We start from the raw sequence: 25,244 nt of genomic DNA, 5'->3' as shown, positions 1-25,244 counted from the left end.
AGAGAGTGGTGAATCTCTGGAACTCTCTGCCACAGAGGGAGGTCAAGAGGGAGTTAATGTGGCCCTTGAAATCAAATATGGAGAGAAGGCAGGTACGGGATACTGAGTTGGATGATCAGCCATGATCATATTGAATGGCGGTGCAGGCTCGAAGGGGGCCTACTCCTGCACCTAGTTTCTATGTTTAAAAGAGGGCATGTATTGGAGATTAGTGGGAAGCCAGAGGATTTTTTTTAAAGAACAACAAAAGGTAACTAAAAGGACAATACGGAGAGAAAAGATGAAATATGAATGTAAGCTCGCCAATAATATAAACGAGGATGGCAAGAGTTTCTATGGATGTATAATCACTTTATCACAAACGGACACTACACAGAGCCTGCAAGATCATCTCTGATCCTACTCACCCTGCACACTATGCCTTTCAGCTACTGCCCTCTGGGAGGCGTTACAGGACAATTGCCTCCAAAACAAACCGCTTCAAAAACAGTTTCATTCCCACTGCAATTAACATTTTAAACTCTGTACGGTGAGGAATAAGAATAAGCATGGCCCTTATGTATTATGTAATGTGTCTGTCTGTATGTATATCTATGTTATACGTTTAATGTTGATGAAATGTTGGAACCTGTACCGAGCTGTACTGATAACAAATTTCACCAGCCTGGCTGTGTGGTCATTAAAATACAATACAATACAATACAATACAATACAATAAAGAGTGAAGAAGAGGCAAGAGTGGGTCGCTGGAGAATGATGCAAGGGAAGAGATAATGGGAAATCCACATATGGCGGAGGAATTGAATAACATTTTTGAATCAGTCTTCACAGTGGAAGATACCAGCAGGGTGCCTGAAATTCCCGAGAGTCAGGGGGTGGAAGTTAGTGGAGTGGCAATTACTAAGGAGAAGGTGCCAGGAAAACTGAAAGGTCCGAGGGTGGATAAGTCACCTGGACCAGATGGACTGCACCCCAGTTTTCTGCAGGAGGTGGCCTCAGAGATTGTGGAGGCATTAGTTGTGATACTTCAAGAATCAATAGACAATAGACAATAGACAATGGGTGCAGGAGTAGGCCATTCGGCCCTTCGAGCCAGCACCGCCATTCAATGTGATGATGGCTGATCATCCCCAATCAGTACCCCGATCCTGCCTTCTCCCCATATCCCCTGACTCCGGTATTTTTAAGAGCCCTATCTAGCTCTCTTTTGAAAGCATCCAGAGAACCAGCCTCCACCGCCCTCTGAGGCAGAGAATTCCACAGACTCAGAGCCTTCTCCGTTCTAAATGGCTTACCCCTTATTCTTAAACTATGGCCCTGGTTCTGGCCTCCCCCAATATCGGGAACATGTTTCCCGCCTCTAGCCTGTCCAAACCCTTAACAATCTTATATGTTTCAATGAGATCCGCTCTCATCCTTCTAAACTCCAAAATCTACAAGCCCAGCTGCTCTATTCTCTCAGCATATGACAGTCCCGCCATCCCGGGAATTAACCTTGTAAACCTATGTTGCACTCCCTCAATAGCAAGAATGTCTTTCCTCAAATTAGGGGACCAAAACTGCACACAATACTCCAGGCATGGTCTCACTAGGGCTGTGGACCGCAGAAGGACAACTGCAGAAGGGCCTCTTTGCTCCTATATTCGATTCCTCTTGTTATAAAGGCCAACATGCCATTCGCTTTCTTCACTGCCTGCTGTACCTGCATGCTTACTTTCATAGACTGATGTACAAGGACCCCCAGATCCCATCGTACTTCCCCTTTTCCCAATCACTAGAGTTAGGAGTGGTACCTGAAGATCGGAAAATTGCGAATATCACCCCGCTTTACAAGAAGGGAGCAAAGCAAAATAGTGGGAACGATAGGCCGATTAGCCCGACTTTGGTGGTTGGTTAGATTTTAATTATAAAGGATGAGCTTACGCAGTACTTAGTTCACGATAAAATAGGCCGGTTAGCATGGTTTTGTGAAGGGAAGGTCTTGCCTGACGAATCTGCTGGAGTTCTCCGAGGAAGTTAATAGCAGGGCAGACAGAGAGAAGGGGAGGCTGTAGATGCTGTTTACCTAGATTTTCAGAAGGCTTTCAATGTGCCGCATGTCAGGCTGCTAGGGAAGATGAGAGTCCATGGTATTAAAGGGAAGATACTAGAATGGATTGCGGGCTGGCTGGATGGCAGAAGGCAAAAAGTTGCAATAAAAGGCACTTTTTCAGGTTGGCTGCCAGTGACTAGTGGAGTTCCGCAAGGGTCGGTGTTGGGGCCGCTTCTCTTCACGTTGTATATTAATGATTTCCACAAGGAGATTGAAAGCTTTGTGGCCAAGTTTGCAGATGATGCTGCGATAGGTGGAGGGGCAGGCAGGGCAGAGGAAGCAAGGACTCTGCAGAAAGACTTGGATAGTTTAGGAGAGTGGGCAGAGAAGTGACAGATGGAATTCAGTGTAGCAAAGTGCGGAGTCATGCATTTTGGTAATAAAGGCATAGATTATGTTCTAAATGGAGAGAGAGGATCCAGAAATTAGAGGTACAGAGAGACTTAGGAGTGCTGGTGCAGGACTCCCAAAAAGCTAATTTGCAAGTCGAATCGGGAGTAATGTAGGCAAGTTCAATGCTAACATTTATATCAAGGGGACTGGAAAACAAAATCAGAACATTCTGAGGCTCCATAAGGAGCTGGTTATACAGCATTTGGAGTACAATGAGCAAAATTGGGCCCCGTAGCTGAGGAAGGATGTGCTGGCTCTGGAGAGGGTCTCGAGGAGATTGACAAGAATTATTACAGGTTAGCATGTGATGAGCTCTTGACAGCACTGGGCCTCTACTCACTGGAGTTTAGAAAGTTGAGGGTGAACCTCATTGAAACTTACAGAATAATGGAAGGCATAGATAGAGTGGATGTGGAAAGGATGTTTCCACTGGTGGGAGAGTCTAGGACCAGAGGTCATAGCCTCAGAATTAAAGGGCGTTCTTTTAGAAAGGAGGTGAGGAGGAACTGCTTTAGTCAGAGGGTAGTTAATCTGTGGAACTCATTGCCACAGAGGGCTGTGGAGGTCAAGTGTGGATATTTTTAAGGCAGAGATAGACAAATTCTTGATTTGAACGGGTGTCACAGGGAGAAGGCAGGAAAATGGGATTAGGAATCAGAGAGAGATCAGCCATAATTGGCTCGATAGGCCGATTGGCCTAATTCTACTCCAAAATCTTGTGAACTTGTGAAAACTTACAGTCGGAAGAAGTCCACTTTAAACATTTTAAAAGTTGGTGAACTTTAGTCAATTTATGTTATTTTCCAAGTGAACAATAAAAAATAATGTATAATGCATCAGAGAGTTATGATCCACATGTTGTAGCATGTTGAGTAGTTATCCAATCTTGCTCCAAAATAATATTGTGAAATTGTAGTTAAACTCTGATAAACAAAGTTCCTCAGATTTAGATTAAAATATGATTCAAGCTACATTCACGATCATGTTTCAACATTCAAGAAAGGAGAGATTCAAAGGTTTTAGCTGTAAGGAGAGGTTGTGCAAACTTGGATTGATTCCTCGGGAGTGTCAGAAGCTGAGGGGAAACCTGATCGACGATGACTATGGTGAGAATCATAGATAGGGTAGACAGTTAGAATCTTTCTGCCAGGATAGAAATGTCAAAGAACTGGAGCTTTAAGGGTCTGTCCCACTTGGAGATTTTTTTCGGCGCATGCGGGCATCACTGACTGACGTATCAGGTCACCAAAAAATTTGCGGCTTAGTGCGGCGTGACGCTTCGCGATGACGTATAACGCGCGGCGTTTTTTCAAGTGTCGCAACATTTTCTTTGTTGTGGCTGGATTTTGAAATGTTCAAAATCTTTTGGCGATTGTGACGCCGGCAGTCGCCGAAAAAAAAATCTCCAAGTGGGACAGGCCCTTCAAGGAGATGTGTGGGGCAAGTTTTTTAACAAGAGGATGGTGGGTGCCTGGGACACGTTGTCAGGTGTGGTGATGCAGGCAGATACTACAGTGGTATTTAAGAGGCTTTTAGATAGGCACATGGATGCGTAGGCATTAGAGGGATATGGTTAACATGCAAGGCCAAAGGTAGACACAAAATGCTGGAGTAACTCAGCGGGACAGACAGCATCTCCGGAGAGAAGGAATGGGCGACGTTTCAGGCCGACACCGTTCATTAGACTGAAGAAGTATCTCGACCCGAATCGTTACCCATTCCTTCTCTCCAGAGATGCTGCCTGTCCCGCTGAGTTACTCCAGTATTTTGTGTCTACCTTCGATTTAAACCAGCATCTGCAGTTCTTTCCTACACACGCAAGGCAGGGATTAGTTTAACTTGTTTGGCACATACATTGTGGACCAAAGGTCGGGAGCCATCTGTGCTGAACTATTCTATGTTTAAAAATTGTATAGACTTCTGCTCTCTGAAAATTGAAAATGTTATTTAATGAAAAGGCACAATGGTGAAAAAAGTAAAAGTGTCGATATTCTACATTCTGTACCTTGGCTCTCTATTCATTGTGCTTCAGTTTGACTTGATTGTATTAGGTAGAGTATTATCTTCTTCTTCTTCTTGCGTATGACGTGCACAGCCTAAAGTTGTAGGACAACTCGTTCTATTTGATCTTACTTGATTGTGCACGCCAGGTTGATTGCATTCATCGAAACAGGGCGGACCGCGTGAAGGTTGCAATCTCCCACCCCATAGTATTATCTGACCTGTTTGGATAGCATGCAAAACAAAGATTTTCATTGTACCTCAGCAAAAATAAACCTAGACATAAAGTGTCATTCTGCAGATTTTCAACCAGAAATAATAACCTTCGCTCTGCTTCCACAGATGCTGTTTTATCTGCTGAGTTTTTTTGTTAGCTTCAGTGTGTAACTTCTACAGTCTCTTGTGATTCCATTAAAAACAATGTAAAAGCTGGACCTCAATTAACCAGGAGACTGTTTAGCATGGATTAGTATAGAGATACAGCATGGAAACAGGCCCTCCCACCCGCCGAATCCAGCGATCCCCGTACACTAACACTGCCCTACACACAAGGGACAATTTGCAATTTTAACAAAATCAATTAACCTACAACCCTGTGGGGTTTTGGAGTGCGGGAGGGAACCGGAGCACGCGGTCACGGGGAGAACATACAAACTCCGTACAGACAGCATCCATGGTCAGGATCAAACCCAGGTCTCTTGCGCTGCAAGGCAGCAACTTGACCGCTGCCCCACTATGCTGCCCTTTTTTTACAGCCAGAGGTTGAAAGAAAAGGCATGGCACTGTGGCACAGTGGTAGAGTTGCTGCCTTGCAGCGCCAGAGACCCCGGTTCAATCCTGACTACTGGTGCTGTCTGTATGGAGTTTGCATGTTCTCACTATGACCTGGGTGGGTTTTCTCCGGGTGATCCCGTTTCCTCCCGTACTCCCAAAGACTTATAGATTTGTAGGTTAATTGTCTTCAATTGAAGTGTAAATTGTCCCCAGTGTGTGCAGGATAGTGTTAGTGAGCGGGGATCGCTGGTCGGCGCGGACTCGGTGGGCCGACGGGCCTGTTTCCGCGCTGTGTCTCTAAACCAAACTAAAAAATGAGTTTGATAGGCAATGCATGGAAATATTATCTAGGAGAAATTGGATTGTGTTTCTTTGCATTGGGTGGGTGGAAGTGAAGCACGTGCGACCACGTACTCAGCAGATGTTTATCATAAACACGCAAACACAGAAGGGTGATGCTCATTGATAGAGAGCAAGCCCAACCCACCAAAGAGCCAGCCTATTACAGTCGGAGTTTGGTCTGAGATATGCTCCGCTGCAGACTATAAAAATGCAGACGAAACTCCAGACCAACACCAGCTTTCTCGTGCAAGAAGTAGCAGTGAAAGATTAACAGACACAATGGTGACTCTGACTAAAGAACAGGCTGACATCATCGAAGAAATTTGGAGCCATGTGGACAAGAAGTTAATAACTGCTCGTGCCCTGGAAAGGTATGATGAGAATGTCTTTTTGTTTCAAGTTTAATTCATGCATTATATCTTCACGTCTGGTTGAATTGAAGGTTCTTTCATTCTCAATGCTTTCGTAAACCTTGTTACAGAGTGAGGGAGCTTGTATTCCACAGGTTCACTGAGGTTCGGGTCAACTTTATGGAAGCTCATCAGATAACGTGATGCAAAATGGTGCAGTGAAAACAGCAGTACAACCCAGCCACCCTCTAGCGTGGGGTAGTCCGGCTCCCCTTCCACCCCCCCTCTCCCCACCCCCCCCAATCTTTGCACATCCCCAAATCCAGGACTTTCCTCTCATCACTTTAATTTCACGTTTCAGGTATCTTAAGTAAGTAAGTACGTTTATTGGCCAAGTATACACATACAAGGAATTTGCCTTGGTGCTTCGCCCACAAGTTCGTGTTGTATCTTGTTGTGTTTTATGACTATTTGGCAGACCAATTCACCTCCTGGGGTGAATAAAATTATATCGTATTGTAGCGAGCTGTTTGAGTTTGCATGACTCTCACCCAAACGTTGGCAACTTTGCTTTTTTCTCCCCTCCAGGGTGTTTGCAGTGTATCCCTGGACGACCAGACTATTTTCCAAGCTGAATGGGAAATTCAAAGCCACCGATGTTGGAGTCCAAGAACATGCGGCCAAAGTGGTATCAGCTCTGGACATTGCGGTCAAGAACATAAATAACATCAACTTCAAACAACTCAGCAGCGAACATCAAAAAATCGGAGTGGACACACAGAACTTCAGGGTGAGAATTGATCATTTTACTATCCATTTTATTTTTGCCAAAAGGATGTTGCAAGTACAGTCAGGTTTCAGACTCGAAGCACAACATGGAGGATTGAAACTCCATGGAAAATAAAGTTTTCTTTAGTAAAAGGATTTCAAATCGATATTTCAGTTCAGTTTAGTTTATTGTCACGTGTACCGAGGTACATTCAAATGTTTTATCTTGCGTGCAAAGTTGGACAGGAACATTGGACATCGGGTGCACAGATTGGAGGAATGTTATCAGTTATAGGCACCGCCATACTGATTCACACACTGGATCAGACACAAAATGTTGGAGTAACTCAGTGGGTCAGGCAACATCTTTGGAGTTTGCCACGGTGCAGGTTTAGCTGACCCGCTGAGTTACTCCTCCATTTTGAGTCTATGTTTGGTGTAAACCAACACCTGCAGTTCCTTCCTACACGCACATGTCTTTCTAGTCAACATTAAATAATATATCTAGTTGCCTTTTCACATATTTAAACAATGTATGATACATTCGTTAGGAGATTAGAGATTTGTTTTCCAGCTTTGTTTAAAATGCATATCATTTTTTTTTTTCAGGCTTTGGGACAAACATTCATTGTTGAACTGGCCCTGCAGTATAAGCTTCAGTTCACCGCCAAAAAGCATGTAGCCACCCACAAGTTTTTTAAGCAGGTGGCAGAAGCACTGTCCAGCAGCTACCATTAAATTGAAATCCACCGGCATCTTCTAAACTTCAAAGAAAGAATGCAATGAAAACTTGCATCTTCAATATCTAAGATATTCTGTCTGCTTGCTTAAAGAACTATCTGGTTCTAATTATGCTGGAATAAAGTTGGTGTGAATTGCCTCTTTGTACGCAGATGTATCCACATGTTTTGGAAAATGTCTCTTAGTTTTCATTCTGCTTCAATAAAAAAACAATATTAACCCCAACAATTGCAATATATGAATTCTTTATTTAACTTAAGCATAATGACAATTTGGATCACAAATGATCCGTGGTTTTGTGGGCAAGTTGGCCAAAGGGCCTGTTTCCACACAGTATGTTTCCATGACTCTATCTCCAATTTGGTTTAGATACAGTGCAGTAATAGGCCCTTCAGCCCACCGTGTCACAACCCACCAGTGATTCCCGCACATTAACACTATCCTACACACTGGGGACAATTTTTTTAACATTTATACCAAGCCAATTAACCTGCAAATCTGTAGGTCTTTGGAGCGTGGGAGGAAACTGAAAATCTCAGAGACAACCCACGCAGGTCACGGGGAGAACTTACAAACTCCATACAGACAAGCACCCATAGTCAGGATCGAACCTCGGTCTCTGGTGCTGTAAGGCAGTAGCTTTACAGCTACGCCACCATGCCTCCCAGGGTTTGATCCTGACTATGGGTGCTGGCTCTGCGGAGTTTGCATGTTCTCCTTGTGACCATGTGGGTTTTCTCCCAAATATAAAAATGAGACACATTTCAGAAGAGTCTTACTCTCCCTTTGGACATAGTAAAGTATTTTACACTCAATGAGATCTATTTGAAGTACATTCATATTGAACTTCAGAGAGTCGCTATTTAATGAATCCGACCCTTGTTCAAATAGTGTACCAGAGAAATCAGTCAAGGTCTACTGTTAATATGGTCAGTTTGGGCGTGTCAATAAATCTGAATAGTTAAGTATTCAAGAGCAAGTTTTAGAAGTGAGCGGTTTGCGTGTTCAACATCCCTGCCCTTGCTCAAATATTTTATCAAAGAAACAGGCACGGTCCTCTGTTAAAATGCATGTTTCTTACTTGTGGCGAATTAGAAAAATGACTTACACATTACCAAGTCTGAATCCTTGCTTTAGTTTCAGCATTGTAGCGGCACCTGCTAGCGCACGCCTATATCGAACCCGCCGCCGTTCGGAAGCCGCGGTCACGTGACTCGGGAGGGGCTGCTTGTTTCGCGCGGTTTTTCACTTGCGCGCATTAGTTCAGCGCTGACCACCGTTGTGGGCAGACGTGTCTGGAGAACCTGTATACTGGATATCGAACTTTCGAATAAAGATCTGTTGAAAACTCCAGTAGTCGTTTCTCAGACCACTTAAAGCATAATGAAAATTTGGATCATGAATGAAAAGTTGGATCATAAATGGTGATCTCTAATGTAAACAAGGGTGGCACAGTGGCACAGCAGTAGTTGCTGCCATACAGCGCCAGGGTCCCAGGTTCGATCCTGACTACAGGTGCTGTCCACACAGAGTTTGTACGTTCTCCCTGTAACCGCGTAGGGTTTTCTCCACATGCTTCCACATTACAAAAAAGTGCAGGGTTGTAGGTTTATTTGTTTCGATAAACTGTCCTTAGTGTGAAGGGCAGAGCTAGTAAACGGGTGATCGATTGGTTGGGTACGGTTTTGGTCTCCAAATCTGAGGAAGGACATTCTTGCCATAGAGAGAGTGCAGAGAAGGTTCACCAGACTGATTCCTGGGATGTCAGGACTTTCTTATGCAGAAAGACTGGATAGACTCGGATTGTACTCGCTAGAATTTAGGAGATTGAGGGGGGATCTTATAGAAACGTACAAAATTCTCAAGGGATTGGACAGGCTAGATGCAGGAAGATTGTTCCCGATGTTGGGGAAGTCCAGGACAAGGGGCCACAGCTTAAGGATAGAGGGGAAATCCTTTAGAACCGAGATGAGAAAAACATTTTTTACACAGAGAATGGTGAATCTCTGGAATTCTCTGCCACAGAAGGTAGTTGAGGCCCGTTCATTGGCTATATTTAAGAGGGAGTTAGATGTGGCCCTTGTGGCTAGAGGGATCAGGAGGTATGGAGAGAAGGCAGGTACGGGATACTGAGTTGGATGATCAGCCATGATCATATTGAATGGCGGTGCAGGCTCGAAAGGCCGAATAGCCTACTCCTGCACCTATTTTCTATGTTTCTATGTTGGCTGGAATTGGTTGGAGCGGTCTCGCTAGGCCGAAGGGCCTGTTTCCACATTGTATCTCTGAAAAAAAGAGGCTAATTGCAATTGGGCCTTACTCTTTCCCTGGATATGCCAATGTTCCTTAGATACTGCTGTAAGATACTGATGATTCAAAGCTAAATGTACATGCTCCTGAAACTTATAAGAAAAAAAGGAAGTTAGTCACAATATTATTCACATGAGAGAATATGATGAAATTCAATTCAATTCAATTCAATGCAGATGATCCTGGACCCCTACCCATTTGAACTGTAGCTTCATCAGAAGAAATGCAATAGTTCAGGAAATTGGTGTAAATCCAACTTCATAAGGGCAAAGGACTTGGTGATATGGTCAGTCTACCCCTCTTCCTAAAAATGTTTTTGTTTAAAAAGATTTGTAGTTTAGTTTAGAGATACAGCGTAGAAACAAGCCCTTAGGCCCACCGAGTCCACACCAACCAGCGATCCCCGCACATTAACACTACCCTACACACACTGGGGGCAATTTACATTTTTACCAAGCCAATTAGTCTGCAAACCTGCACATCTTTGGAATGTGGGCGGAAACGGGGAGAAAGTACAAATTCCGTAGTCGGGATCGAACCCGGGTCTCTGGCGCTGTAAGGCAGCAACTCTACTCTGCACCACCGCGCCACCCTATGAGGTAAGGTGAGTTGAATGAGGAAGTGGAAAATGGGAATTGAATAAGAATTGTACACAAGGCATAGATAGTGCTTATGAAGTGGCAGAAAGCAGAAACAAAACATGAGGCAACAAACAGGGGACACAGTGGCACAGTGACATTGTTGCTGCCTCTAAGTGCCAGAGACGCAGGTTCGATCCTGACTCTGCTTGTACAGAGTTTGTACGTTCTCTCTGGGACTGCATGGATTTTTTTCTGGGTGCTTTCTCTGATTTCCTCCCTTACTCCAAAGACGTACAGGTTTGCAAGTTAATTAGCTTCTGGAAATTCTAAATTGTCCCGAATGTGTGGGAGAGTGCAAGTGTATGGGGTGATCGCTGGTCGGAATGGCCAGTTTCCATGCAGTATCTCTAAACTCCTAATAGTCTCACTGCCTCGTAAACATGGGAATGCTTTAACAGCAAATTTTCATTTTCTTGCAGTTTAGAAAAAACAGATTAGTTCGTTTACAAACTATAGTGAATTTCTGGAATATGCTCAGTGTAGTTTTCTGAAGAGTCTACCCAAGTAACACCAAGGGATCCAGCCATATCATATTTAATAATAAGCAATGACTACAAAAAGTAGTAAACACTGCCCAGTCCATCATTGACTCTGACCTCCCTTCCATGGAGGGGATCTATTGCAGTCGCTGCCTCAAAAAGGCTGGCAGCATCATCAAGGACCCACACCATCCTGGCCACACACTCATCTCCCTGCTACATTCAGGTAGAAGGTACAGGAGCCTGAAGACTGCGATGACCAGGTTCAGGAATAGCTACTTCCCCACAGCCATCAGGCTATTAAACCTGGCTCGGACAAAACTCTGAACATTAATAGCCCATTATCTGTTTATTTGCACTTTATAAGTTTATTTATTCATGTGTGTATATATTTATACAATGGTATATGGACACACTGATCTGTTCTGTATTCATGCATACTATGTTCTGTTGTGCTGAAGCAAAGCAAGAATTTCATTGTCCTATCAGGGACACATGACAATATACTCTCTTGAATCTTGAATCTTGACACAAATGTTGTTAACAGCATAAACCTGATGGAACATTCATGCAATGATGGTTGTAAGGTGGCATTAGGCTGAATATTTTTTTTATCTATTGGATTATACTTGGTGGGATGAATGGCCTCCCTCTCTACCGTAGATTTCTGTCAAGTCTTTATGTCGGGAGGAACTGCAGATGCTGGTTTAAACCGAAGACAAACACAAAGAACTGGAGTAAGTCAGCGGGTCAGGCAGCATCTCTAGATAAAAAGAAAGGGTGACGTTTTGGGTCGAGACCCTTCTTCAGACTGAGAAAGTCTGGAAAGGGGAACAAAAAGATATAGATGGAACTTTAGACAGATGAATAGAAGATATGCTAATCAAAGAAAGGTGGAGCCCACAAGGGTCCATTGTCTGCAGGATGGGTGATAATGAGTCAATACAGATAGTGGAACTCAACAGGAACACAGTAAAACTAGTATGATGACTAGGGTGGGAAAGGAATGGTGAGAGATGGAATGAAAGGGTTGCAACAGACAGGTATCCTGGGCCTCCTCCACTGCCAGAATGAGTCCAAATGTGCATTGGAGGACCAGCATCTTATATTTTGCTTACAACCCAGCAGTATGGATATTGATTTATCTAATATCAAGTAACCCTTGCATCCCCGCTCTCTCTCCATTCCTCCCCCACACTAGTCGTCCTGCTACTTTCACTATTCGTATCCCCTCGTTATCACCTCTTCCACAGCCAACAATGGACCATTGTGGGCTCTTCTGTCATCGGCACCGGCTCCGGCTCCGATCTGTTCTGTACCTTTTCATACCAAGAGTTTCCCTCTCCACTGGCTCTCAGTCTGAAGAAGGGCCTCGCCACAAGATGTCACCTATTCCTTTTCTCCAGAGATGCTGCCTGACTCGCCGAGTTACTCCAGCATTTTCTGTCTATCTTCCATTAGTTGAAGTCAAGCATCTTTCTATTGGCCAACGGACGGGTTCAGTTTTGCTTGGTGCATGAGGAAAATTACAAAAAGCTCAACACAAGGACAAAAGGTTCAGAAACAGGAGTGGCAATTTGGCCAATCATGGTTGCTTCACTATTCAATAAGATCATAAGATCATAAGGAATAGGAGTAGAATTAGGCCATTCGGCCCATCACGTCTTCTCCGCCATTCAATCATGGCTGATCTATCTCCCCCTCTTACCCCATTCTCCTGGCTTCTCCCCATATCCTCTGACACCTGTACTCTTGTCCACATGGACAATCCTTCACCTCAGAGTCCCTTTCCTACAATTTCCTTCAGTAATGGAACCTCCCCAGTCCTCTTGTGCTGAGAAGCCTAGAGATTCACTGTCATCTTGGTAAATTAATGTCATTCCTGAAGGCTAACTCTTTATTTTGAAGCTGTGACCCCCCTGGTTCTAGATAGCCCCTGCAGATCAATATTATTTCTGCTTTTATCCGGATCACACCAAGAGAAATTTCCAATTGCAGACTAAGCTCGGATTTCAGGGCTATAACACCATCAAACTTTTTCTATCTTAATGAGGTCCTTCAAACAGGAACCATTTTCAACATGTGGAGGAAGGAACTGCAATAGACAATAGACATAGGTGCAGGAGTAGGCCATTTGGCCCTTCAAGCCAGCACAGCCATTCAATGTGACCATGGCTGATCATCCACAATCAGTACCCCGTTCCTGCCTTCTCCCCATATCCCCTGACTCCACTCTCTTCAAGAGCTCTCTCTTGAAAGTTTCCAGAGAACTGGCCTCCACCGGCCTCTGAGGCTGAGAATTCCACAGACTCACAACTCTCTGTGTGAAAAATTGTTTCCTCATATCCGTTCTAATGGCTTACCCCTTATTCTTAAACTGTGGCCCCTGGTTCTGGACTCCCCCTACATCGGGAAAATGTTTCCTGCCTCTAGAGTGTCTAAACCCTTAATAATCTTGTATGTTTCAATAAGATGCCCTCTCATCCTTCTAAATTCCAGAGTATACAAGCCCAGCCCTCCATTCCCTCAGCATATGACAGTCCCGCCATCCCAAGGAATTAACCTGTTGAACCTGCGCTGCACTCCCTCAATAGCAAGAATGTGCTTCCTCAAATTTGGAGGTGCTGGTTTAAACTGAAGATGGACTTAAAAAGCTGGAGTAACTAGGCGGGTCAGACAGCATCTCTGAAGAACTTTTTCCTTTCCTCCAGAGATGCTGTCTGACCTGTTGAGTTACTCCAGCTTTTTTTTTGGTCTATCTACCATTTTCAATTATTACTGCCTCGTTGTACCATCGCAGTTCTTTGTAGAATGCACTTGGGTTATGCTTGCAAACCTTTGACCACACACTGTCTGGAAAGTCAATTAGGCCTAAAACATTTTTCTCAATTTGTTCAATTTTTCATTTCAAACGAAGAACATTAAAATCTTTTGAAATGATTTGCTATTAAAAATATATATTTTTTAAAATATCTGTGATTAGCTTCTGCAGTCCTGATTTTATCTAAATTCGCAGCCTTCTAATTGACGACTTGCCATTTTTATTGAAGTAACTTGTACATTCATTCGTCATCATTGAAAACATTAGCGACGCAGTGGTGCTGGCTTCCGACGGGAAAGGTGACGGACGCACCACACATCTCTGCCCCCCAGTTCCTGCGGACTTCCGCCGCTGGAAGTAACGGATTTTGGTGCGTGTGCTTTATCATCATTCCTTACAATGCCGTGTACGACAGTGATCGCAACTTCTACTGAAGTACTGGGTGGCCGTTGGCTCGCTAGAAGCTCAACCCGCCCCTTGACAGGTCTTGTATTTGGACCTGCTGGGGGTCCACAGCCCCCTCCTCACCTCGCAAACCAGGTGGGGGAGACGGTTTAGTCGCCAACTATCCGACTATGGAACAGGTAGCACGGGATTACATGGTACCCGAGGCGGGGGAAACTCCCCCCCACCCCACCAACTTGACCAAATCTGTACAAAGGTGAACAAACATCTCCACTTGCATGGTCACGTTTCAATGCAAAAGCGGGGCGATTAATACATGTTTAACGGGGCATCCCAATATTCTCCGTACATGTTAGGGAATTTCTTCGAGCTTTAAACATGCATTTGAAGACAGTCTGTTTTCAAAACTCTTGAAAGATGGTGCGTAGACTGTGTCAAACCGACACAACGTGGGCAAGACTGATAAGTGACTTTTCTCTGATCAGACACACTCAGGGATTTGTGTTCGTGTGATATGTTTGACACGGCTCCAGCCACATTGCGTCTGTTCATCGCGACGTGCCAGAGAGAAACAACAACTCAGCACAAAATGATGCTGCAATTTGCTGAATCATTTTGCCGACTGTTGGCTATCAACTGTACGTGCGGCGTATGTGTTCAGCCCGACTTCTGAACCGACCTGCTGTCCTGCAAAAACATTTACAGAAAGTCAAAACATTGACATTTCCGCCCCTCAGACCCACTAGAAACCTTCAGACTTTCATTAATTTTCTAAAAGTGTCCAAAAGTGATTTTTCAATCTCATTAAATATTTACCTTCCAAGTCATCTCCCAAATAGACACATCTTTCTCTATTTTCTATCATAAACATAGAAACATAGAAAATAGATGCAGGAGTAGGTCATTCGGCCTTTCGAGCCATCACCACCAGTGGAAACATCCCACCAGTGGAAACATCCTCACAAACATCCATTGAGGGCCGAAGGGCCAGTTCTTTAACTGCACTGTTCTTTTGATGTTATTACCAGCACATTTGACAAATAAAAACACCCTTGATATTCTAAACACTCTTGAACAGGAGTTTAGTGGAAATGCATGATATCCACATCATGAAAGTAACACCAGCTTTCCTTCCCACCTAGCTATAGCTAACAATGGCCTGTTTCCTTTACCACTGTTACTTTTTTTGCATATCTTTCATTCATTTTGTTCTGTATCTCTCCGCATCGTTGTCTATGTCTCTCGTTTTCCTTTCGCGGAGGATTGGTCTCGACCCTAAACGTCACCCATTCCTTTTCTCCTGAAATGCTGCCTGTCCTGCCGAGTTACTCCAACATTTTGTGTCTATCTTCAGTTTAAACCAACATCTGCAGTTCATTCCTACACATGCTTACTTCTTTTGCTGGGAGTGACGAACATCGCCATCTGGTGGACGGACACAAGCTGGCAACAAAATAAATATCATTCCCAATGTATAGAAACCAGCTGGAGGTGACTATACAATGATGATCAGCTACAGGAAAGGCAGTTTGAATTGTGGCAAACTCGTTTATTACTAATTGCAGTTCTATGAAGCAAAAGAAAATTCAGACGTGGAACAACACTGAAAAAAAGAACTTTTCATTCTGATTCTTTAAAGCAGCTGAGAATAGAATCACTCTCACCATTACCTTAACACAATGCATATCTTCTGGTGCCATGCATAGTATTGTGTTTTAATGGTAAAGATTATATGCAGATTTAACAGTGGAAAAAAACAAATATACCGAAGTGTGGGGTTAGTATTGAAAATAAATGAGTTTATATTTCTTTTCTAAATTTTAAGACATTTTTTGAAGGGATATATCTCTAGAAGCCTGATACTTTTTTTCAAGTGTTTTCCACTATCATGATAATTCCTAGGTATGTGCCTAAAGAGCTAATCAATATATTTTTCATAATGAATGCGTTTGAATTATATTTTAATATTCCATTTTGGCCGTCGCAAGAACGACAACTGAATTTTTAAACACATTTTTATTCAGAAATTCACTCTTCAGTTTACAGACTCTAGCGACACGTCTGGCCACAACGGTGGTCAGTGCTGAACTGCCGCGCAAAAACAAAACCGCGCGAAAACAAGCAGCCCCTCCCGAGTCACGTGACCGTGGCTTCCGAACGTCGGGTTCGATACCTGCTTGCGCCAGCAGAAGCCGCTACGCCATTTTATAATCTTTGACAATTACATTTTGTGGCTTTACTTTATTTTCCTTTTAATTCTTTCACAATATGTTTACATTTTCTTTCTCCATCTCCTCTGCCATCTATGTATGTAGAACCTTTTCTATCAATTCAATTCTCTGCGGATTAACTTGTCGATTACTTAAGGTGCCAATTAGAAATTTAAATTGCTAGAGGTAGAGTAAAAAGTCTGAACCTTTTTACCAAAGATCTTATAACGGAGCAAGATAGGCTACTCCTGCGAAATACAATGGGCTGACGTGTAGTACTCTATGGAGGGAATCCTGGGCGTTTTTCTCCACCCATTTTAGTAACCTGATCCTACTGACCCGACTCGCAATGTAATCCAATGTAATCTTATAGCAGAGTTATAGGATCTTAGGTGTAATTCTATTAGTTCTCACCTCTGTTAATTCTTGTCAAGAATAAAATTTGACTCTGGTAATAGTGTTTTTTTTAAATGTTTTTTAAATAATTTCTTTTTAAATGGTTCATAGGCTGTGTTTGAGTAGATTTTGTGTAAACCGGAACCTAGCCGACCCGACCAGACTTGCAGGGTAATCAACGTTGCGGGGAAGTTTTTGTGTGTGACATAGGGTTAGATTCATAAATATGTTAGTTCTTAATTCTCTTAATTCTTGTTAAAGAAAAAAATGTTTATAAATTTTGCCTCTGGTAATTTTCTTTTTTAATGTTTTTAAAATCAGTTCTTTTTAATGGCTCATATGCTGTGTTTGAGTTGATTTTGTATTACACTTGCACTCTGTAATTCATTCATCTAATCACATTAATGTAATCACAGTTCACATCTGCACTATTTGGGAAAATAATAGCAATATGAAGATTACAGTTGCTCTAGCCCTGAAATGTTACTTAAAGTTTTTGTGCTTATTTTCTTTTTTCTATGGAGTTGTTTCTCCACAATAAACGGGGTCTGGTCTTCCCAATAACCAGAGAGTGGAATGAGATCGGTCTGTAACGGTGGGGTTATCTAATTGTAGAATTTCACAAAATTAAATTTGTTTAAGCAAGATTTATAAATGATGTATAACTTAAGGATGGTTTTATTCAGCGAGCATACAACTGACTAGATTGTGCTGGAAGGAACACACATACATGAATGTGATATAGATGTATATAATCATGTAATGACACAAAATTATATTTATTCTGATTTTTATATCCAATGTTGAACTTTATTTCAGACCAGACAAGGGACATTAAATAATAAATATTGTCAAAAATTGTAAACCTGTGAACAAGATGGCGGGGGCTGGTTGCTAAAATGAGTCCTAAAATCACCCATGATTCTGCCCATGAGCGTACTACACGTTTGCGTGAGAGTAACCCATCTTGCTCTGCTATAAGATCTTTGCTTTTTACCCAGGGTGGAAATGTCAAAGACAGGAATGAATAGGTGCAAGGTGAGAAAGGCAGAGTTTAAAGGAGGTATACAGAGCAATCTTGTTTACATGGGGTATGATGGTCGTTATGCTGCATACCTTGGGAAATGCCTCATGAGCAATGATTTTCTTTGTGGGTCGAACCTTGGCCTCTGGCACTGTGAGATCGCAGCCCTTGCTGTGAAGAAGACAAGCACCCGTGGTCAGGATCGAACCCAGGTCTCTGTGGGGCAGCAACTCTACCTCTGCAACACCGTGCCTCCCTGCCTGAAAGGTGTAGTGAACAGCTAACACTGAAGAGGGCGGCAGAAGCTCTATTTTTAAAACCATTCAGCTTTGCAAGTGCTAGCATGTATTCGGACAATGCCATGATATGAAAGACAAAATGATTAGCTTTTAACAGCATTAAATCTATTCAAATATTCTGACTTTTCGCATTAAATCATGGTATTGTATCAACCAGTGGTAGGTGATCATGTAGAATTACTGGAATGTTAAAATGCAGATACAAGGTACTGCCAATGCTGGAATCTTCAGCATAACACAAAGTGCTGGTGTAACTCAGCGGGTCAGGCAGTATCTGTGGAGGGGATGGGCAGGCAACAGTTTGGGTCGGGACCTTTCTTCAGACCTAACACGGTTCTGATGAAGGATCTTCATCCTAAAAAATTAACTCTGTTTCTCTTCACACAGATGCAGCCTGACCTGCTGACTATTTCCAGCAGTTCTTGGTTTTCTCAGTTTAGTTCAGTTTAGTTTATTGTCACGTGTACCGAGGTACAGTGACATAGAGGGAGTACAGAGAAGGTTCACCAGACTGATTCCTGGGATGTCAGGACTTTCATATGAAGAAAGACTGGATAGACTCGGCTTGTACTCGCTAGAATTTAGAAGATTGAGGGGGGATCTTATAGAAATGTACAAAATTCTTAAGGGTTTGGACAGGCTAGATGCAGGAAGATTGTTCCTGATGTTGGGGAAGTCCAGGCCAAGGGGTCACAGTTTAAGGATAAAGGGGAAATCCTTTTGGACCGAGATGAGAAAAACATTTTTCATACAGAGAGTGGTGAATCTCTGGAACTCTCTGCCACAGAAGGTAGTTGAGGCCAGTTCATTGGCTATATTTAAGAGGGAGTTAGGTGTGGCCCTTGTGGCTAAAGGGATCAGGGGTATGGAGAGAAGGCAGGAACGGGATACTGAGTTGGATGATCAGCCATGATCATATTGAATGGCGGTGCAGGCTCGAAGGGCCAAATGGCCTACTCCTGCACCTATTTTCTATCTCTATGTTTCTAAAAGTTTTTTCGTTGCGTGCTATCCAGTTAGCGGAAAAACTATACATGATTACAATCGAGCCGTCCACAATGCGCAGGTATGATAAAAGGGAATAACATTTAGTGTGAGATTCCCCTTTAAAAAAGGCTTTATCTCATGTTTCTGCATGTGGCGTACGCTGAGTTATTATTTTGCTAAAGTCCATCGCAGGCTCAATAAATTGAATATAACGTTCATCAGATGCAATGGTTGTTCAGAGTCTACAATGCTTGAAATGACCATTGTGATAGTGGAGAGATAATTCAGAGCATCCATCGTATGACTCATGCTTGGAACAATTAAGAGCTAATTCTTCAGTTGAAAAGCAAAAAGAAAATGAAACAAAGACCATGTTGTATATAATCAGACCAACATCACCAGATGGATTTCTCCATAGAAGTTGCTGGCCTCTAGTGTAAAGCTGATGGAGACACAACCCCTGTTAAACCAGATCAAATGGTAACTTGGCACTTGGACCCGACCTAATTTCTGAGGCTCGGTTGCTATAAACATTCACCCCAAAAGTCCGAAGAGGGGTCTCGACCCAAAACGTCACCAATTCTTCTCTCCAAAGAAGCTGAGTTCTCCCAGCATTCTAGGTTTTATTGTTGGTAAGAAAGTCTCGACAGGGAGGAATGATGTTCCTGGAGCGGCCATGTTGTTGATAGTCTACCCTCTCCATCAATCGCCATGGTACCTGGTGCCAGGGATGGGGTCATGACCTCTGTATATCTGACCATGCGATCCCTATGTACAACTACTGAAACCTTCCCTAATACTGCACTAGTGTGCAGGAGAATGATAACTATTTACACAAATAATTAATTTATGGGATACAGTGTGGAAACAGGCTCTGCGGCCCACCGAGCCTGCGTCGTGCAGCGTACACGATTTCTATCCTCAACACTAGGGGACAATTCACCGAAACCTAATAACCTACAAAACTGCACGTCTTTGGGGTGTGGAATGCTGGAGTAACTCAGCGGGGCAGGCAGCAACTCCGGATAGAAGGAATGGGTGACATTTTGGGTCGAGACCCAAAACATCACCGATTCCTTCTCTCCAGAGATGCTGCCTGTCCTGCTGAGTTACTCCAGCATTTTGTGTCTATCCTCGGTTTAAACCAGCATAATTCCTTCCTAATCCAGGCGGCATTTTGGTAAAACTCCTCTGCAACTTCACCAAAGCCTCAATATCCTTCCTTTAATGGGGTGACCAGAACTGCATGCAATACTCCAATTGCGGCCCTATAGAGCTGTATCGTGAATGCATGCATGGCATGCATGATACTAAATTGCTGGAAGGGATTCTGAACATTAATATCTTTCAACTTGTTGAACCCACGCTGAACAAATGGATTCACCATTCCATTACATTCAGGCTTTGTGAGACACTGTTGATATAATCAGTCAGTATTTTTATTAGTCACATTCTGACCAATTGCACATTTCTAAATATTGCAACCACCGTGTGTGCAATATGTTATTTCCATTAATTAGAATTGTGAATAAGCCTTGAATAAATATTTTACGTGTCAATGCTGTCAGGTCATGTGAGATGTCAACACTGGGAGCTGCTAACCTCATCCACCGCCAACCCACCAATGAAAAATGACAGGCACAAGGAGTTGAAGATGCTGGGTTACTAAAAAAAGACACAGTGCTGGAGTATCTCAACGGGATCAGGCGCCATCTCAGGAGAAAATAGACAGGTGACGACTCCGGTCGGGGTCCTTCTTCACCCTGGCTGGTGGTCTACCGAAGATAGACTCAAAGTGCTGGAGTAACTCAGCAGGTCAGGCAGCATCTCTGGAGAAAAAGGAATAGGTGACATTTCGGGTCAGACTGGGGTCTGAAGAAGGGTCCCGACTCAATATGCCACCCATCTATTTTCTCCAGAGGTGCTGCCTGACCGGCTGAGTTATGCCCCGTCCCACTTAGGAAATCTGAACGGAAACCTCTGGAGACTTTGCACCCCACCCAAGGTTTCCGCGCGATTCCCGGAGGTTTTTGTCAGACTCCCTACCTGCTTCCACTACCTGCAACCTCCGGCAACCACCTGCAACCTCCGGGAACCGCACGGAAACCTTGGGTGGGGCGCAAAGTCTCCAGAGGTTTCCGTTCAGGTTTCCTAAGTGGGACAGGGGCATAACTTTGCTGAGGCATTTTGTGTCTATGTTCGGTAAACACCAGCAGCTGCAGTTACTATCCACACATGTCGTCTCCCTGAACTCAACCATTAGCTCTTTAGTTTCATTCACGCTGAGCAAGAGGTTATTGTTGTTGCATCAATCGATCAGTTTGATCTCTCTCCTTAATGCTAATTCATCACCACTTGCGATTCTAATGACAGTTTATTATGTCTCCTATTTATATCTCGTGCTAAGTTGTGCCAGGAACCAAAGGGCATGTGAGAGGACAGATAAGCAATGACCGAGCCTTCCGCCACTCTCTTAAATTAATTCATTGACAAAGGGAGAAAACCTCATCGGCAAAATGTTGCGTCTGCAACAACTTCCGACCCGCTTTGAGTTCAGATTCAAATAATGAAGGAGGTGTCTCGACCCGAAATGTCACCCATTCCATTTCTCCAGAGATGATGCCTGCCCAGCGAGTTACTCCTGCATTTTGTGTCTGTCTTCCAAATAATGAAGCATGGGTTCCTATTAAAGTTGCAGATGGAGAGGGGGAGGGGGTGACTTTAGCCTTCGGCGATAGTGCAGAATAAGCAACATTAGAGCCACGGGGGAAACCATGCAAGGCAAGTGTAGCGTATTTAGCATGGTCCGTGGGGGGGGGACTGTTTCTTTCATGCTGCTTCCTCACTAAGCACAGCCACGCGATTGATCGTTCCCTGGTTGTAGCAATTGTTTATAGAGACTTGTCCAACCAGTGATAGTTGGATAGATTGAGAGGCCCTGAGAGCAAACTCTCGTGACGTCTCTCGGTCTGAGTTTGAGAGTCAGTTTAGATAATCACCCACAACAAAAAACAGACGCATAAAATATAATATTTGACCAATGCGATTTTACCCATTTTATCTTTTTGCTATATTTCTCCCTGCAACATTTAACTTCTGTTAGCCTGGTGACTGTTTAGCCTTGTCAGCATGAATATTTTGAATCTGGCTATAGTTTAGTTTATTTAGTTTAATTCAATTTGTTGGCACGTGTACCAAGTCACCTATCATCCTTCTACACTCCAACAATAAAGTCCCAGCCGACTCAACCTCTCCCTGTAGCTCAGACCTTCTAGTCCTGGCAACATCCTCATAAATCTTCTCTGTACCCTTTCCAGCTCAAAGAACATCTTCCTGCGTTTAAGCCATTGTTTCATCAAATGTCTTTCCAAGGTACTTACAAAATTCTTAAGGGGTTGGACAGGCTAGATGCAGGAAGATTGTTCCCGATGTTAGGGAAGTCCAGGACAAGGGGTCACAGCTTAAGGATAAAGGGGAAATCTTTTAAAACCGAGATGAGAAGAACTTTTTTCATGCAGAGAGTGGTGAATCTCTGGAACTCTCTGCCACAGAGGGTAGTTGAGGCCAGTTCATTGGCTATATTTAAGAGGGAGTTAGATGTGGCCCTTGTGGCTAAGGGGATCAGGGGGTATGGAGAGAAGGCAGGTACGGGATACTGAGTTGGATGATCAGCCATGATCATATTGAATGGCGGTGCAGGCTCGAAGGGCCGAATGGCCTACTCCTGCACCTAATTTCTATGTTTCTATGTACCCACCTGATTCAAGAAGACCACCATCATCCTGGTGCGTATTGTCATAAGTGATAGGAGCAGAATTAGGCCATTTGGTTCATCAAGTCTATTCCGCCATTCAATCGTGGCTGATCTATCTCTCCCTCCTCACCCCATTCCCCTGCCTTCTCCCCATAAGGGCAGACATAGGTAGACTCTCGATTAGTACAGGTGTCAGAGAGAGTTAGATAGAGCTCTTAGGGATGGTGGAGTTAAGGGATATGGGGAGAAAGCAGGAACGGGGTACTAATTGTGGATGATCAGGCATGATCACATTGAATGGCGGTGCTGGGTATTGAATGGCCTATTCCTGCACCTATTGTCTATTGTCTATTGTTATGGAGAGAAGGCAGGAATAAAATCGAACACAAACATCCACCACAGCATTCTTCACTGTGGTGGATGGCAACAAAGTTCAGCCAGTCCTCCTCCCACCCATCTTACAGGAAAATTATCAGTCTCAGTTATGGTTAAAGAATCAATCGCAATTAAGCTCAGTTTAGTTTATTGTCACATGTACCAAGGCACAGTGAAAAGCTTTTGTTGCATTCTAACCAGTCGGTGGAAAGACAATACATGATTACAATCGAGCCGTCCACAGTGTAGGTAAACAGATACATGATCAAGGGAATAACGTTTAGTGCAAGATAAAGCCCAGTAAAGTCAGATTAAGGATAGCCCAAGGGGAGAGGAAATTAAGAAGAGCATAGTTGAAGTGAAAAATGCTGCCGTCAGAGTAGAGATTTAAAAGAGTGGAGCAATTGTAGCGTGTGATTGCAGATCCACGTTTGTGGCCAGCACACGATGAGACGCCTGGCCTGGGCGCCATGTTGGATCTAACAAAAACATTTACAAAAACATTTGAAAGTCGTCTTTTTCCCATCTGAGCTCTTACTATTTTTGACAGAAAATTATTTGCAAAATAAAAACAAGGATTAGATTGGCAGAAGCGGTGTTTATACTGCGTAGGCTAATTCAAGAATAGGAGAATTCTGTCCCACCCAGTTGTGTACCCGAACAGACTCACCATTGTTTATTTCACTAAAAGTGAAAATAATTCCAAAATATACTTTAACCATTCAATTCTTTTCTTGCAAACGATAATCATAAGATGTTGAAAGTCAAATTCCATCTGTGCACCAGCGGGAGATGGGATATTTTCATTTTATTTTTCTTTAATTTAGTAGTTTAGAGATACAGCGCGGAAACAGGCCCTTCGGCCCACCTAGTTGGCGCCAACCCCGATCTTCATATACTAGCACTGTCCTATATACACTAGGGCCAATTTACGGTTTTACCAAGCCAAATAGCCGAATCCCTATACGTCTTTGGGTTGTGGGAGGAAACCGGAGCACCTGGAGAAAACATGTACACTCACAGGGAGAACGTACAAACTCCGTACAGACAGCTCCCGTAGTCAGGATCAAACCAGGTGGCGTCAGCAATTGACTGCCTCGCCAACATTCTGTCTGTCCTTTCTTCTGTCTTTGTTATTTTAAGTACACCTTGAAGAGTATGTTTTAGTGTTCCTTGGTTTGTTTTATGTAAGGGTGGAGGGGTGGAGGGGTGGGGGGAAGCTGGTGGAAACTTTTTACAATCTCTTACCTCGAGGGAGATGCAATTTTTTTCCATATCGTATATCCGTCCGTACTGCGGCCCAACATCGTGAAGTGGCGCGGCCCTTCCTGGAAACTGACCCCGAAACTGGACTTACCATTGTGGAGCTTGCGATCTCTTTGCCGGGGATCGACTGTGAAGAACTCAAACCGCGGGCCTGTGGACATTAACATCGTGGAGCCCGCGGTCCCTGGTTTGAGACCGATTCGGGAGCTCAGTACCGCGGTGAGCACCAACTGTCCCGACACGGGAATTTCGATCACCCCGACGCGATGGCTTGGGATCGCCGGCTGCGGGAGCTTCGATGGCCCTGACTGCGGATGGTTCGATTGCCCCGATCGTGGGAGAATAAAGAAGGGGAAGATTGGACTTGATTACCTTCCATCACAGTGAGGAATGTGGGGAGCAGCTGTGGTGGATGTTTATGTTAATTTTTATTTTACGTGGCTGTGTGGTAACTCGAATTTCACTGTACCTTAATTGGTGCATGTGACAAGAAACTAACCTTGAGCCCCTGGTCGCTGGCGCTGTACAGCAGCAACTCAACAATGCCGCCCTTTGCCCAAACTTGGAGAACTCAATATTCATGACATTGGGTTGTCGGCTAGGCAAACAGAATAAGAGGAGCTGTTTTTCCAGTTTGCGTCTGGACTCACTCTGGAAGTGGAAGAGGCAAGGACAGATATGTTGGTATGGGAATGCGAAGAGGAATTAAATTGGTTTGCAACCAGGAGCTGCAGCAGGCCCTGGCCATAGGGTCGCCAACTGTCCCGTATTCGCCGGGACATTCCGTATATTGGGCTAAATTGGTTTGTCCCGTAC

The 25,244-nt window shown here is 43.7% G+C and overlaps 2 protein-coding genes across 3 annotated transcripts in view; one reads left to right on the top strand and one right to left on the bottom strand.

Moving 5' to 3' along the window:
* The window catches only part of LOC129706749 (hemoglobin subunit beta-like), a 129,182-nt gene that overhangs the window by 68,035 nt on the left and 35,903 nt on the right, over positions 1-25,244 (bottom strand). The gene's annotated exons all lie outside the window — the stretch shown is intronic.
* Positions 5,815-7,689, top strand: LOC129706750 (hemoglobin subunit beta-like). The gene is made up of 3 exons (XM_055651202.1): positions 5,815-5,973; positions 6,541-6,742; positions 7,330-7,689. The coding sequence occupies exons 1-3, from the start codon at positions 5,882-5,884 to the stop codon at positions 7,456-7,458; spliced, it is 423 nt and encodes a 140-aa protein (XP_055507177.1). The 5' UTR covers positions 5,815-5,881; the 3' UTR covers positions 7,459-7,689.

Source organism: Leucoraja erinacea, chromosome 20 (assembly GCF_028641065.1).
Source record: "Leucoraja erinacea ecotype New England chromosome 20, Leri_hhj_1, whole genome shotgun sequence".
Taxonomy (NCBI): Eukaryota; Metazoa; Chordata; class Chondrichthyes; order Rajiformes; family Rajidae; genus Leucoraja; species Leucoraja erinaceus.
Note: the sequence above shows the minus strand (reverse complement) of the source record. Positions and strands in the feature narration are given on the sequence as shown.